The 16,069-nt window shown below is 39.1% G+C and overlaps 2 protein-coding genes across 2 annotated transcripts in view; one reads left to right on the forward strand and one right to left on the reverse strand.

Annotated features, from left to right (window-relative positions):
- Positions 1-29: 29 nt before the first annotated feature.
- LOC146460888 (splicing factor 3B subunit 3-like) overlaps positions 30-16,069 on the reverse strand; it is a 36,562-nt gene continuing 20,522 nt past the window's right edge. Inside the window, exons 27-32 of the mRNA XM_085087847.1 lie at positions 5,367-5,439; positions 4,546-4,644; positions 3,833-3,976; positions 1,784-1,888; positions 1,355-1,450; positions 30-527 (exon numbers count right to left, since the gene is read on the reverse strand). Coding sequence (XP_084943973.1) covers positions 483-527; positions 1,355-1,450; positions 1,784-1,888; positions 3,833-3,976; positions 4,546-4,644; positions 5,367-5,439 — 562 coding nt within the window. The 3' untranslated portion in view covers positions 30-482. The remainder of the gene's footprint in view (positions 528-1,354; positions 1,451-1,783; positions 1,889-3,832; positions 3,977-4,545; positions 4,645-5,366; positions 5,440-16,069) is intronic.
- Positions 11,089-12,377, forward strand: LOC146460889 (beta-2 adrenergic receptor-like). The gene has a single exon (XM_085087848.1). The coding sequence runs from the start codon at positions 11,223-11,225 to the stop codon at positions 12,237-12,239; it is 1,017 nt and encodes a 338-aa protein (XP_084943974.1). The 5' UTR covers positions 11,089-11,222; the 3' UTR covers positions 12,240-12,377.

The raw sequence follows: 16,069 nt of genomic DNA on the forward strand, positions 1-16,069 counted from the left end.
TTATACTAGGAAGTTGAATTGCCGTCTGGTTAGAAGCCAAAGGTTGTATAAAGTTTATTATCAACATCAAATGAGCAGGTCCGGTTTTCAAAGAAACCAGGTTTGCCACTGGCATCCGGGTTGCAAGCTAAAAACGTGGAAGGTTTCTTATACAAGGCGACAGAAAACAAACCTATACATTACATGATTATGACAAAGGCGAAAAAAATCTACATAACAGCGATGGACGTAATAATGCAGTCACTGAATAGACCGTTTTGGTATTCTCGGTAATGAACTAGAACTAGCTTGCACACGAGGCTTAAGCGGGGGAATCTTTTCACAAGCAAATAGCTTTCTTTTAATATATTCCTCTGCAAGAGCCTCCATTGCAAGCAAGTTTCAGTTCAATACAATATGGTCTATTCTAAGCTAGTGTTTCGTTCACTCCTTCCATCAGTCAGTCGCTCCTGAAAACTCCTCAAATCTTTACTTTTCACGTCCTAGAAAGCGTACCGCGTTCTTATATCTTCCAACTTCTTGGACACCTGTCAACAAAGTCAATAAGTCACGTTAATATATCTGGAGTATCGTTGAAGCTCACACACGCTCTCTTTTTCTATTATTTTGGTCACGGGATAAAAGAATAAATAAGCCTTTCGGAACAAATCCACAATATTCTGCGATGTGCAGGACAGGATACGTGCATAAACTTTACATGAATCATCTCATTATATTGTTCCCCCTCATAAGATGCATGGAAGAATTTAAGAAGCAGCGAAACCCTAAAACAGAAGGAAATGTTCTAGTAAATATTTTTGAGGCAGTTCATGGCTTTTTTTTTTATTTTTATTTTTATTTTTTTTACCTGTATCTTAGTGGAATGTGGGTGCGCGTGCAAGCTGTACTTATTTCCTTTGTGCCAATAAAAAACAACAAACAAGGAGATACAAATTGTATCTCCAAGCCGTTAAGAGTGGTGCAAATTGAATTTGCACCACTCTTAAAGGCTTGTTGAATATTATGGTATTTTCCGGAAAGGCCTATTCGAATGTTTTTCACATAAGATGCAATTAAAAATTCCAGCTCGCTTTGTAATCAAGAGAAAACAGATATTCTTGATTCAGTCGACTTTGCTGGACAAATTGAGTCTGGACGTCTCCAGGCAATCTTAAATTAGATTTTTGAACATCATTTGGAGTGTCTTCAGTTTTCAGTCTAGAACTGTCTTGCTTGTAGCGATAAAACAAAACTCTTACTGCTCTCGAAAACACAGCTTTACAGTTGGCAAAGCCTGGTGTTTTAGCAAGCTACAAGCTACATATATGAGACTACTAAATAACGATAGTTCGACGAAGAAAAAGTGAAAATTCACCTCAGCTGGAGTACGATCAAGTTCTTCTGCGATGCTCCGTCGCTTGGAAGAATCGAGAGAGTTATAATATTCACAAAGATCCCCGTCGATCACGCTCTGTAACACAAAATGGAAAAATTAGAAGAAAAAACGTAACAGACATCATGCTGTCAACTCACAAAGAAACGCTCGTCTAACACGAAGCGAAAATTTAACCAAAGTTTTCCGCAAGTAAGATGCCGCGGAGAGAAGGAAACGGCGGAGATCAGAAGGAGGAAGACCTGATTTCAATTTTGCAATTTCTTCTTCTTAATTCTTATAGCTACATTATAAAACCAGAGTAAAAAAAACTATGTCTTGAAAATATTTGAACTATTCTCTGGAAACTCGTTATCTTTTCCCCAGACATTGGCACGCCATTCAATATAATTTTAGAATCACTGTGCTTACCTTTACTGGCATGTAGTAAGATCTGTAAGACAAATGATCTCTGCCACAAAGAGATGGCTGTTCGGCGCGTAAATGCATCTCAAGATGCTGGAAAAAGTCGATATCCTGTAAAGCGGACAAGAAAAAAAAATTAGTTTTATGAATGTAAAAGCGCAGAAGATGCGCACGTAGCCAACTCACTCATCATGGCGGGCCAGGATGGGGTGCGCGGAATGGGTGAGATCATGGCAGGAAAACAAGTAAGAAATTAAAACAATTGAAAACGCTACTACGGCAACGACAACGGCCCTGCACGTGCGCTAAAATTTTTGGATCATTTGCTCGCCGTAAATTCAAATTTTTGAGGAGAAAGTATGCACATCACGTGAGATTCATTCTGTCTCAACTTGAAAGCTGTTTCAACCTGTTCTGTTACTGGATAGTTTGGCCACATTGTACAAGTTGAGCGAATTGGAATAATCGCGAAGTAGTGCAAGTAACTTTACACCTTTCCCCCTGGTCAAAGTATATATTTTCTATGTAATCATTGGGCTGCAATTCCCGAGCTCGTAAACTGGGAAATAACAAAGACACAGAGACAGAATTGATTTGGAGTAAAATTGGCTAAGGGCAATGGTCCTAAGCCGATTTAATGAATAATCAATTTTCTTTGAATCATTAAAATACATATCTAAATCACAAACATACTAAGCCCAGTGAAGCTGTGCCCGCACGGCGAGTGTTTTCAAACGAATGACCGCGTGGTAGCAAGGTCACAAATACCTTACCCCAAAACAATAGATGGGGGATTCAATACATTGACATGCGTCACCCCCAACCCTAGCCTGTCATGTCACGCGCTTCAACTCACGCATTCAGATTGATTACTTGAGATTAAGATATTTTTTTAGCGACAACAATTCATCGTAACTTAGAGAAAACATAAAAAATTGTATTCGCTAGCAAATATCTCCTATTTTCAAGCAACGTTTTCGTTGGCGTTGCCGTCGTGGTTCCTTAAAGTCGCTAACAATGCGAAATGACCAAATTCAAGGTTTTGTGAAAAACGCGAGCACATGACGTTAAATTTGTCATTCTCTGTCTCACGTTGAACGCCGTTTCCATCTGTTCTCGGCTACATTCTACAAGTGGAGCGAATTGCAATAACTGCGAAGTAGTATAAGTAACGTGAACTTATATTTCAAGTGACGAGGTTTCTTACATGTGTAAAGTCCATAACTAGTTAGCGACCTCTGTCATTTTTTTACTGTTGGGATGTTTACGGTTTGAAAGGAAAAACAAAAACAACAAAACAAAACAAAAAGACCAGGGACACCTTTCAGTAATGTTTATTGTTGTTGTTGTCAAAATGACACACCAACCGAAAGAGATGGTGTTTTTTCATTCAAAATGTCGCATGATTCTGCTTGTTAAGGCGCAGGAAAGGAAAGCAAAGACAAATGGCAGAGACTGCCGACTCTTCGTTCTGAACGGGAAAAGAGGAGTACCTCGGGAGGTAACCAAAAATTCAGATTGAAGTTTCAAAAAATACTGTGGTGATCCATTTAACGTCAACCCGAAATCTCCAAAGTTTGCATTAGCAACCCCCCCTGTTTTCTGTAAATCAACTGATTTAGATGAACATCGTACTTAACCTTTAAACCCCAAATATCGAAGAACAGATTCACCTATCTTGTCCTCGTACTTTTGTTATAAAAGTACTGAGAAGAATGGCTGATCATATCCTTAATTCTCATGACCTCAGGGGCTGAATAAGAATTGATAATACAAGGAGAAATTTGATGCTGATCACTGTTAAAATGAATAAAGTGGTTGAGTTAGGTTTAAGAAAAAGATAAGCGGGCTTTCCACCCTGACCGAAAAAACTGTATGTAATAGGAAGGTGTGACTGAGACGCGAGTCTAGACAATTTTTATTTAACAGGTGGCTTGCCTTCAGGTAAGTAAGCACAAAAAAGCTACTTAGTCAAAATGAAAACCTGCTCGTCTCAAGAATACGGTAAGCCCTATGATACGAGCGAATTACTAGGAAGGTGCTAATGATACAAACCTCTCTTGATGTGAACGGCACCAGCATGCCAATGCCTCCTGAGAGGGTGGTGTAAACCAAAGACTCTGATCCGCCGGGAATGAGAGTAGCCTTCTGTAGCGACAGAACTGTTTCACCTATGTGATAATTACACATCGTCTCAACCTGGTGAAGAAAACACAACATCAGCCAAGAACACTGTTAGTCAACAGTTTGCACAATGTCAGGTTCACTGTTCTAGCTTTGAAAAACTTCTTTTCCAGTTTTTTCCTGCCCTGTGTACATCCCTCAGGAATCAAAGAACGTAAAGTGGAAAACAAAGACAAGACAAGGACAAGGTTTTTTTTCAGCGACGGTATGACAAGACCGCGCGAGCAGTCTCTCTCTAGCTCGAAACTCCGCGAGGAAGAACGCAAAACCTGAGCAAGCACGATATTCGAGGGGCGAGTCGCCTTAGCCCCTCGCTTGCGCTATTCGCGCTTCGAATTTCGTGCTCGTTCGGTTTTTTTGCGTTCTTCCCTGCGGATTTCGAGCAAGCGAGACACTGCTCGCAGTCTTGTCGCACCGTCGCTAAAGCACAATTTTATTTCAGAACCAACATTTTTTTCGTTGAATTTCTGCTCGCGAGTCCTTGAGTCTGCCGTCAACAATTTTCTTCCCAGTTAGTAGGGAGCGTGATGAGCGAGTTGACTACCGAGTGAGGAGAGCGGAAGCCTGAGGAAGAGTTACGTCACCTTCTGTGGAGCACCGTTCAAGAGTCCCCTATCCCAGAAGGCTTTTGTTCCAGTAGGATCTTCATCAATTTCGTCAGTTGTGTTGGAGGAAAGGCGAACCTACAGATGCAACAACAACAACAACAAAGCAAGGAAACAGGTTTGACAATTCACTTCTGAGATAAATAACAAAACGTTTTACATTTTCATGCAATCCTTTAGTTTCTAACAGCTACTGATGTTGTTCTTAACAGCTTGTAGACAATCTCTTATTTTATTATCCTTTTTTTTTTTTTTTCATTTAGAGAAGATCGCAAGTTCAAGTGGAAACCAAAGAATCGCGATTCCTAACAGAAATGAGCGTATTCCCTAACATCCTCATGAATCTTCACTGTCACGCTTCTTGAACAACCCTCTTCCATGTGTAACACAACTCACGCTATTTGCCGTATCGGAGCTTAGCCATTAGAATTGAGCTCTTCCGAGTGAATGACCAATGGAAGGCGTTTTCCGTATCTCTAAATAATTTAGAAACAAATTGTCGCAGAAACATGAGCAGCAGGCGTTTTAGTATCCTACGGAGCCGTTATTTGGGCAGTCATGCAACGCTGTAGTGTTGCGTGACTACACAAGTGACGGCGGCGTAGGAGACTGTAGGCGGGTGTTCTCAGTATTGTTTGGAGTTCCCACGAATTTCAATGAGTTCTATAGAAATGCGGTCAAACTGTTTTCTACTTCTTTTCAGAAAACATTTCATATCGTTAGAACGTTAAAGAAACGGCCTTAAACCAAGAGAAACAAAGAAGAGGTTTTGCAAGTTATAAAACTGGCGATGTACCCACCACAAACACGTTGCCAAATTTATCAGCACCGGCTACCGTATCGTAGTCCAGATAACTGCAACAGGTTAACCACCTAAACAGGAAATAAACTCAATGTCAGCCCTGCTGATATCTACCATCATTCCGCTGACGGCAGTGGGTGACATCTCAAAAAGTACGATAGTGGAAAACAGCTACGTTTTCCAAGTGGATTATTCTACTGGTGTGGTTCAGGGTTATTGATTCGACTGCCGTTTGGGGGTGGAGGAACAAAGTGTCTAAGACCTCGCGAAAGGTCGAAGAAAAAGGTCGAGAAAGGTCTAAATTCAAAGGTACAAGCTGTTTCTGTTGTGAACAGGTGTGCGTCGAGGGTAAAGGACGCTGGAGCGGTGATGATGTTTGCAGGAAATCCATAAAACGCCACAGAACGACAGTGTTACGATAACATCCAAAGACACCCAGCGGTTTTTGGTGCTAATTAGAGTTTTAATTTCAGATTTACTCAAGTGAAACACTATCTCGAACTTTCAGGGAAAAATAATACATTTCGTCCCGTGGAGGACAGAAATGTTTTTGCGGGTAACAGAAAAATAAAAAAAAACCCGCCCGTTTTAGAACAATCCACAGTAACTCGTAACTCATAAATTTGAGAAGATTTGCTTCCTGAAAAACCTGTGGGCAGGCGTATTTACTCCTTTAAAGGCCTAATGCTGAAAAGAAAAAAAAAAAAAAAAAAAACAGGAAGACATAGCCAAGTGTATCCGCTCTATCTCTATACCAATTAACTGGTTGCTGCAGAACAAGCTGTGCTTATTTAAACAAACATCCAACTGAAAGGCCTAAAGCGACTACGGAAAACAAAACAAAAGGGTGCTTGGCTAGAACTTCCTGTCCTCTTAAGATGGCATTGCCTTTGTCATGGTAAGCAGTCCTGATTCTAGAAAGTCGTGATACTTTACCAAGCCCAAAAACTCTTTTGCATGTACAAGGTTGGGAACACAGATTCAACTTCTGTGAACGAATTTTTACAATCATTATGGAACACATTTAAACGTTTTCTTCTAAAGTAGCCCCAAATCGATTTAAAAAGTAATAATAATAAAACGTATTTCAAAATAATACTTTTTGGCTCAAACTTCCTGTTCAATGCCCGTGGTAAATGTCCTAATGGGAAATGTTATGTTAACTGAATTAATTTTGTTCCAAGTAATTAACGAAACTTAACGTAAACAATTCCTTCTACTTAATGTCATCACCAAGGATGCGTTGGGAGAAACTTTAAAAGCGTCAGCTAAGCTCAACTGTTAAATGGAATCAAGCAAATGTGCTGCTGTTATGGGCGGAGAAAAAAATCAACATTAAAAAAATGCAGAATTAGGACATAAGCATAAAAAAGTACCGCCGTTAAGTGTAAGTCTGCATTTTTGAATTATAAATCTTTTTATTCAGTAGGATTGATAGTTTTAATTTGGATTTGAAACATAATTAGTTTCACCCTGTACCAGTCTTGAATATCAGTGGATCATCCTGTAATTTATCTTATCTGAAAACGAATGTCGGCCAAATATTCTCACATAGGCAAGTAGATTCTGATTGCGAAAAGCCCGGTATATCGATAATTAATGAAAATTTGATGTTATGTCGTACTGCCAATTTACCAATTAACCACACAAGCTGACTGATACAATTTCACTGGCTAACTCGCCAGCTACCCCACGGAGCACAAATGCGATTCGCAGCGTGATCTTGTTTTTTGAAACGCCGTGGTAATCTCTCTCTCTCTCTGTGGGAAGCAAAAACATTTTTAAAAAAGGCAAACATTCAGGAAGGCGGTGGAAAACGAGGATGCAACCAGCGACTTTCTTTCTCAAAATGTTACAAGGCCTCTCGCGAATGGACCAAGGGAGATGGGTACTGTAACAAACAAGGTACAGTTACACTTTCATTCCCTATAATTACATTTAAATGAATTTCGTAGTTTAACAGTACGTACTTTTTCGCTTTCGCCTTCGTAAATGAATAATATCCACATTTTTTGTCAGGTTCACAGAGCAAATTTGGACTTGAAACTAACCCAATTATGCGAAGTTCCAATGAATTAACCGAGGAAAGCAAACCTCTAGAAAAACACACACATAACTCAAACAGATACAAAATGCATTTGCTAAAGAAGACATTTTCCAAACTCAACTAAACCGGATTGTTTCATCGAAGGGAAAAGAGGTCAATACTTAGGTTGTAAAAAAGAGCTTTTTACCAAAAACTTCGTTCAGTTCAAGCACACCTTAAAGCGAAAATTAAATTTTAAAATTTAATTAGGATAAAAATATGATGATTTATCGCTATTGTCTGCGGCAAAAAAATAAAGCTGACACACTGCTAACCGCGATATTAATAAATATCAACGCATTAACTGTCATTCACATGAAAGCTACCAAGCATAACGGGGAGTAATGTTTGAAAGGCATTTTCAAACAAATTCCTTACTGTGTACAAGTTGTACACAGTTCTGATCAGGAGGCTTTCGAACATTTGATGAAACCACTCTGTTCAAAACTCTAGGCTCTAACCTCTCTAGTTTCTTGACAGTTTTACATCTCTTTTGATCCTTAAGCGGTTCATTATAAAGTCAAATACAAATCTCTAATTTAATTTCCACTTGAAATGAACTGAAAAACAGACAAGAATACGTGGCCCACGTATATCCCGCTTACTGTTCTCTTACGGTTATAGTTATCTAACTTCAAGAACACCTAACGAGAACATTTAAACAAAATTCTTAACACGCTATGTCCTGAGTCCTCTGATTGTTTTGTGCCCTGTTAAAGGCATACTTGTTTATATTATAAAGCTAATGCAGTTTGATCCGTTTCGATGCTTTAGCTGAAAGTTTAAGTTGCGGAAAGTTTAAGGGAACGAAATTTTACTCCCTGAATTTACGAGCTGTTCTTGTCTGTACAAAAATGCTGACCTTTCTTTCGCATTTTTAACGACAAATTTGCTTCTTCGAAAACGAAAGGAATTAGTTTTCCAGTTTTACGAATTTTTTGGCTGATATTTTGCTGAAGAAAACTTTAGATTTTCTTTACAACTAGATCCGAATTCCTGAGGCGATTCAGATATCCAGATATCCACCGAAATAAACCGCTGGGTACACCAGTCATCTTTAGTATTGCATCCGAACTGAAAATTCAGAACAGCCTTGCATAACACCTGAACACCTGCTCACTGGCTTTGGTTTGAAAGGTTACACTTTGAGATTTCATTGCCAGACTCGAAAGACAGAGCCACATTGAGCTGCATAATAAACAGCACCACAGGAAAGAACTCTCCGAAAGCTTTCTTTTGAATGGTCACACTATAGGATTTCGTCCACCGACTCGTAAGATAGAACCACCTTGTACAGTATAATTAACAACACTACAGGAAACACTGCAAAGAAGCTTTCGTTTGCTTTCGGCTGAAAGGCTCCATACACTACGGTCTATGAACTTCAAAAATCGCCACAGTGCTTTGTTATCACATGAATCGCATATTACCTACTGTAATGCTACAGACGATTTCTCTACTACTCAGGGTGGAATCATGACGCCAAACTTGGCCGCGAAAGTGATGTTTGAAAAATCTAGATGAGCATACAATGAAATCCACTTTAAGCTATCTTCCAGACAATTTTCAATTTAGAGAATTATCGCCGCATTGAAAGAAACTGCTGAAGTTGTCAGTCACTAAACCCACAGGCGATGATAATACAAATAAAGCACAAACATAGGTTTAAACTAGAAAACAGTAAGGCAGATTATGAAAGAAACCTGAAAACAAAATTACAAAAATAGGCCTCAATTTTCAAGACGTTCCGTCTTTCCTTTAAGACACTATTTTCAACGCAAAACTGAGACAATTTTGGTCGATAAAAACATAATAGAAATTTCAGCGAGAGGCACTTAACAGCCATGTCACATCTCCGGCCATGACACGATATGACATTAAAGGTATGAAGAAGGTGTCGATGTACTTTTAAAATGGCAATTACGTGGCTCTTAATCACCGGATAAAGGCCGAAGTTGAACTTTTACCATTTTGTTTCTTAATAACTGTACTTTGTGAAAGAGCTGACGAATGAAACAAACAAACTCGGAAGGAAAGAAAGCTAAAAACGCCGCCGACCTTGGACACGAACAAATAAGCTTTGCAAACGGACTCTGTTCTTATGTTCCTATGTAAAAACAAAACTCGAAAAGGAACGGCCAAAGTTTGGAGCTTAGCACATTTAGCCTTCTACCAGTGCAGTACTTCTGGACATTTTTAAAGCATCAAGTACAGGAAAAAATTACAAGAAACAGCATACGAACAGATGTTTTCAAAGTGAAATCAGGCCGTAGGAGATAAAAAAAAAACCGAGTAAAATTGACTTATCGCGACTTGCTCTAAAAGGTCGCCAAAATAGCTCCAAAACTTTCACTTCTAACAAGTGTGAAAAATTTTCGGTTCGAAGGAAGTGATACGAATTTAAAAGACTAGAGAACAAAACAAGATAATTTGATAAGAGACATAATCGTTCAAATGTAAATCAGTAAATGGGCACTTGGAAAAAGCTGGAAGGCGTATATTAGTGTTTTAAATGTTTTGACCGGAAATGGAACTCGCAGAGTCACTTATGCTCTCCCACGAATAAAAGAAAGCAAATAGTCAACGCTATGTAGAAAACATCAACTTCAAGTTTTGGAGTAAATTTGTCCAAATAAGTGGATGCGATTAAAAAAATATATATATTAAAACGCTTTTATAGGAGATTTCTAAAACGGTCTTGCTTAGAATAAATGCTAGGTTTCATTTTGTTCCCCTACCAAATCCAACTCAAACTCCTGAATGTTGCTAACTGCTAAAGAAAACCTAGAGTGTCGTCACCCACTTAAACCGCTATGCACTATGTTTTTTCTTTTCCCAACAATTTAATCCTTTCTTTTCTTTTAAGCTATTTTTCGAATTATTCTCCTCTGGCATTGTAAGAAGGAAGGGTCAAGATATAGTTTGAAATGCTTTTCCAAGATATAGTAGCCTTTTTTTTTATTCTTATATGAATATGAAGCGATCTTTCTAACTTTTACACGCTAAATCACTTCCTGCACCTGTTCCTTAATAGACTGGATCAAGTGCCGGACACTGAAAATACCAAATAAAGGGTAGAAAACTCGTGCAACAGAGGACAATTAGGCTTTTCGATCGCGACATGAAATTTTCATGGTTAAGAAAGCTTTTTGGTCAGACTCCAGTTTTTTAAAGGAGATAGACGGGACAAATGAGCACACAATATCGAAAACCAAAACACAAGTGAAAGAAAACTTATCTTTATATTAAAACGGAAATCTTCTTGGCAAGATAACGTCATGTAATATTGCAGTCGCGTTTAAAAGATTACTATCCAAAAACTTGGCTTCTTTGGCACTGAAAAGCTTAAGGAGACTTAGGGAACAAATATTTCCAGGTGATAATGGACAAGCCATCAGCACGTTTAAACAATTGCCAATTACGTTTGCCAAAGCAAATAAGGTTTTTAATTTTTCGCATGAAAATTTGCACAAGGTGTTATTAGTGAGTTGCCGCGAAGGCAATGTGTAAAAAGGCTACAATAACAAACTGCGCTGACGCTGAAATTAGTCGGCAAGGTTGTTTTACCTTTTCAATAATCGAGCCACTGATGTGTGTTTTCAACAAAAAAAGGCTAAACTAATCGAATATTCCCCTATGTTTTTGTATCCAGGGTGTCAACGTTTCACAACGGCATAAGATTCTACGAGCTTGAGGAAACTATCGATACTGAACACAGTTTCTTCACCAGCCTGAGTTGACGACAAAGGAACAAAACTTATAAAAAAAATGGCGGACGTAACAAGATGTGGTGGCAATTTAACAAGAGAAAACTGCGACAACGTTTCGCTTGAAATGGGAAGAAAAGGTGGCGCATTTCTGCACGAAACACAAACAGGCATAGCGGTGATCGTGTTCTTAGCCTTACAAAGTGTGCTTATAATCTGCGCAAATTCGCTTGTGTTTGTCCTTTTCATAAGCACGAAATACTTACGAACTAAGACCAACTACTGCTTAGCGAGTCTGGCGGCGAGTGACTTGCTCGCTGGACTCGTCTCACTGCCGCTAGTGCTTATTTGTTCAACGACTTTGGTGCCAGAACTTTGCGTTAGCATGGACCTATGCCAGCGCTTCCTCTCGATTTCCACCATTCTTCATCTGCTAGTCGCGACATCCGAGCGATACTTCAAGATCAAGAGACCTTTCAAATACAACATCCTAGTCACCAAGCACCGAGTGGTAATCCTATTGCTCGGCGTGTGGACTGTTTCTTGCATCGCTTCCTTCATCCAACTCACATGGATCAACATACGGGGGATAAGGACCGAGAGGATAGAAAAATTCGACACCGGTTACGCCATTTTTTGTTTAGTCGCACTAGCGTTTCTGCCATTTTTCGTCATCGCTTGTATCGATGGCCACATCTTTTACTTCATCCACAAGGAAAAGAAAATGCGCTGTGCTTTGACCCAAGGGAAACTACTCGATAAAACGGACAAACAGAAAAGAAAGAAACAGAACGATCGCAAAGCAGCGATCATTTATGTAATTATGACCGTTACGTTCGTTCTGGGATGGTTCCCGTATTTTATTCTCACACTTCTGTTCGATTTAGGTTATATTACAAGTGTGTTTCCCTTCGCTGCTGATATAGTCATGGTGGTTTTAAAATTCAGCACGGCTCTCATTAATCCTCTCCTTTATACGTTCTTCAAAAGTGACTTCAAGAAAGCGCTTCAAGAAATGCTTGCAAGAGACAAAAGCTCGGAAGGAAGCAACGAAGTTTTGACCACTACTGTTGTTTGAACCTTGAAGACCCGATATCAAGAAGCGTATTCTCCTCACTGTCCTTCATGATTTTCTTATCGTACTAGTTGGGAGTATTTATTGAAACATCAATGTATTTCATGTTTATCTTTGGTGATCAATTCCTTTATTCTCATAAGCTGTATGTTTGATCAGGTGGTGTTACCGTAAGGAGAAATTGTATGTTGGTCAACATTAGAGCTTACAGAATTAATTGAATGAAGTCTTGCCTTTCGAAAAACTTGCACAACATTGAAACGCAAGATGAACCCAAGAAAAAGTAGACCATTTAAACAGCGAAACTTCAGGCACTTTAATAAATTAAACCGAACTCGAATATTGAACTACCTTGTTTAGCGTATAAACTGTACCACAGGAAAATACTGTTCATTTGAACGCTCGCGGCAAAGAATTTAGCCAGATTTAAAAAACAGTCCTCAGTAGGACGACAAATCACCGCTTATTTATTTCTTCACACACCGACGCAAAACTTAGAATTTTAATACCACAGGAAAACAACTACAGCTAAAATGAAATTGCTCCTGGCAATCTTGTTTTAGTTTCCTTGTTTTTGTTATAAAAGCCAGGTTGTTCCCGCTTAACTGACAGCCACTGGCATATAATTGTAACATCCGAGTTTTATCAAGTCCGTGGATGTAATTCTTATGTAGACATGGACATTTTATACGGAACGAAAGCTACCCAGACATGATTGTTTCTTACTCATGGTATTACAAGTACGATTTTGCCAACAAATTGAATCTAAGCGACCTTTTGTATTAAATTTAAGTTAACTCTTTGGTCACTTAAGGCCGAGACAAATGGCTTCTAAAGTTCAAACAAGAAGCTGGACTTTTTACAATACCAGCGGCAATTTTCGCTAGAAGGCGAGGAATTAATAACAATGGTCGGCAATTTTCGCTGGAAGGTGAGGACTTAAATAGTAATGAAACTCGCGCATTATTAAGCGATATTTTATTTTCGTTGCCTTTTTTTCAATTTACATTTGTAAGTTAAACATAATTATCGCATATACTGTACCGTACCCTAACATAATACTGTAGTTAGTCTTTGAAAGAGGACAACATGGCAACAAATAATCAGAAGCCGCCCTTTTTTCTCAGTTTACTGGATGATGAGCGCCTCAAATCCAGTCTTGAGGTGAAGTCCAAGACTTTAAGATTGTGACTCAAGCCGTAATTGTAGCACTAGGTATAGCTTTAAAAGCACACTTAAAATAAAGCTTACTTTGTCGAATAGGTTTTTAACTTTCTGTTACTAACAAAATGTTAGCAGTTACTTTTCTGGGCAATATATCCGATTTGATTTTCTTGCTTTTGTTACGTTTTCTTCTCTCGACTCAGCTTTGCAATCATTTTGGCGTTTTTTATTTTATTTCATTTTTTTGTTGTTTTTCTGGAAAAAGCGCAGACTAATTCTTCTCCTCTGTTTTAGACTTGTACAAGACTTATACAAGCCAACTAATGCGCGAAAAAATAAAAAAACACGTTTACTTCAAAAGAATGAAGTCTCGTTTCTGAGTATTGAAACTGACGTGGAGTTAAAACAACAACCTGCACACTGCCTTGTTTGAAATTTTTGGAGTGACTAAGAATGTTAGAAAACCAAGCTATCTTAGATATCTGACTGACATTTTTAGCCAAGATGTGATATTTTAGCTGATAGCATCGAACTGGCAGCTGAAATCTAAAAAGCAAAATTGAGGTATTGACTGCTAACTACCAAAATCTGAATGACTGGAAGGTGAGATAGTTAAGCTTGTTTTAGCTGATAGTAGTATTCATTGATAGCTAATATATTAACTGTTATCAAATAAGATCGTGATAATTTGCAACCTAATCGACGGAAATTGTAAATGAACCGAAAATATCGCCTTTTCTGTTGTTTGAAAACAAGCCTGCTTCGATATTGACTTGACAAGAAGGTTCGGTTCATCAAGGATGGGGGGGGGGGGGGGGGGGGGGGGACACTTCTCATCGCCTATCAGAGCCAGCTATTTTTCCGTGCACCGTGCAGCCACAAATTTAAATACTGAAATGCAAGGCAAGTAATCTGGAAATCAAACGTAAAAGCGGCAGTAGGCATGGGTGTCTTGAGGTGAATTGTAATAAAAGCGTAACCTGTACTGCCTGTCGAGTGCTGTAAAAACAGTTGCCGTGAATCGTAACAGCTGGCGAAAATTCTAATGACGCCTGTCCTGCCCTGTAATAACGTACTGATCGGAAATCGAATTATAAATTCAACAACGCGTTGTCCTTATTTGCAGTAATGCGAGCTGAGGGAAATTGAAAATGACAAATTCTCGTGTTTTAGTTGAACGATCATCATGAACGATCACCCTTTTCTTTCTAACATTGTTTAACTTTGTCAATGTTACATTGTTTAGAACTGACACCTTGAACGGATGGACAAACTTATCTGGAATGCGATTATCCAAAAGGTTTTATTCCTTGATTCGAAGACTTCAACCTTAATTGTAGTACTAGGGAAAGCGGCTTAAACAGCCGATTTAATCAAGCTTGCTATTACTGACACAGTCAAACTAACTTTCCTTTAGTAAAACAAAATTAGCATATATTTTTGGTGCGCGCGTGTGTGTGTGTGGGCAACACGGCCGGTTTGACGTCGCTTGCTTCCCTTACTTTTCTTCTCTAGCTTGCAGCAATCGTTTTGGTTCGTGTTTCCGTACATTAAAAGTGTTGCCCGCTTCTACGCAGTGCGTAAATTGCTTTGTTTCGCAAACTATATTTCTCTTCTGATTACGAATTTTCTAACATGAAAGATTCAAAGAAACTAAAAAGTGTGCGCGGCGAAAACAACGACAGAATATTAAGCTTCGTCTCTTGGCATTGAAACAGGTGGAAAGTTCAAACAATAAACTGCTAGACGCCTTACTTGAAGAGCAAACGGGCCGACTTGAATTGGATATGATGTCGGCAAAAATGTCCCCTATACTGAATTAAAGTATTGGCTCAGGATTTTGAACAAGGATACCTTGGCAACCTGAAATTTGCGATGGGTATTTTAGCACAAAGCTGAGAAATCTGGCTCAAATTTTTAGCGCAGACCTGAAAGTTTCGCCGACAGCATTAACCGACAGCTGGAAAATCTGAAAAAGTGACAGCCAAGATAGTGAAGTCTGGTTGAATGTACTGAATGATTGCTTACAAGTTTGAATTACTGGTGGCTGCCATCCTGAGATAGGAGAAATGTGAACGATCATCAGATGAGATTGGGAAGTTTGAACAAATTGTCGAAATGATAGGAGATAACCGAAAATTGGGCAGCGTCCGCTATTATAACACATCAACTCTGACAGCAACTTGCTAAAAGACGTTTCTCTCATTGAAGTTACAGCTAAAAGGGGGCGCGAAATTGACAGCGTTTTTCTCCGCCTGTCTCAGCCCACCATTTTTTCGTCCAATCAATAAAATCGATTTCAAACAATTGATGGAAACTGCCATCCTGAAAACTGATAAGCAAAACACTACAGAGATCGTATTTGCAATAACGCAGCTTCCGCAGATTATAATCATTCGTTGTCGTAATTAGTAATAATCCTCACTGTCGGAAATTGTAAGAACACAGTGTCATGTTATGCTTTGTGCACGAAGTGACATTTAAGAGGACTGGAACTCTTCTGTTCTTTAGCCTGTGAACAGGCTCCCAAGTGGGGTATAACACGAAAAGAAAAATCGGCCAGCTGGACAAGCGGAGCGCGGTATGGGGGCTTTCTTCCCCCCGCCCCCCACCCCATCTCCGAGCTCGATATTTTGTCTTCACCCTATACCCCACATTTCACAGGCTAC

The sequence above is a fragment of the Pavona decussata genome, unplaced genomic scaffold (assembly GCF_977016875.1).
Source record: "Pavona decussata unplaced genomic scaffold, jaPavDecu1.1 SCAFFOLD_207, whole genome shotgun sequence".
Taxonomy (NCBI): Eukaryota; Metazoa; Cnidaria; class Anthozoa; order Scleractinia; family Agariciidae; genus Pavona; species Pavona decussata.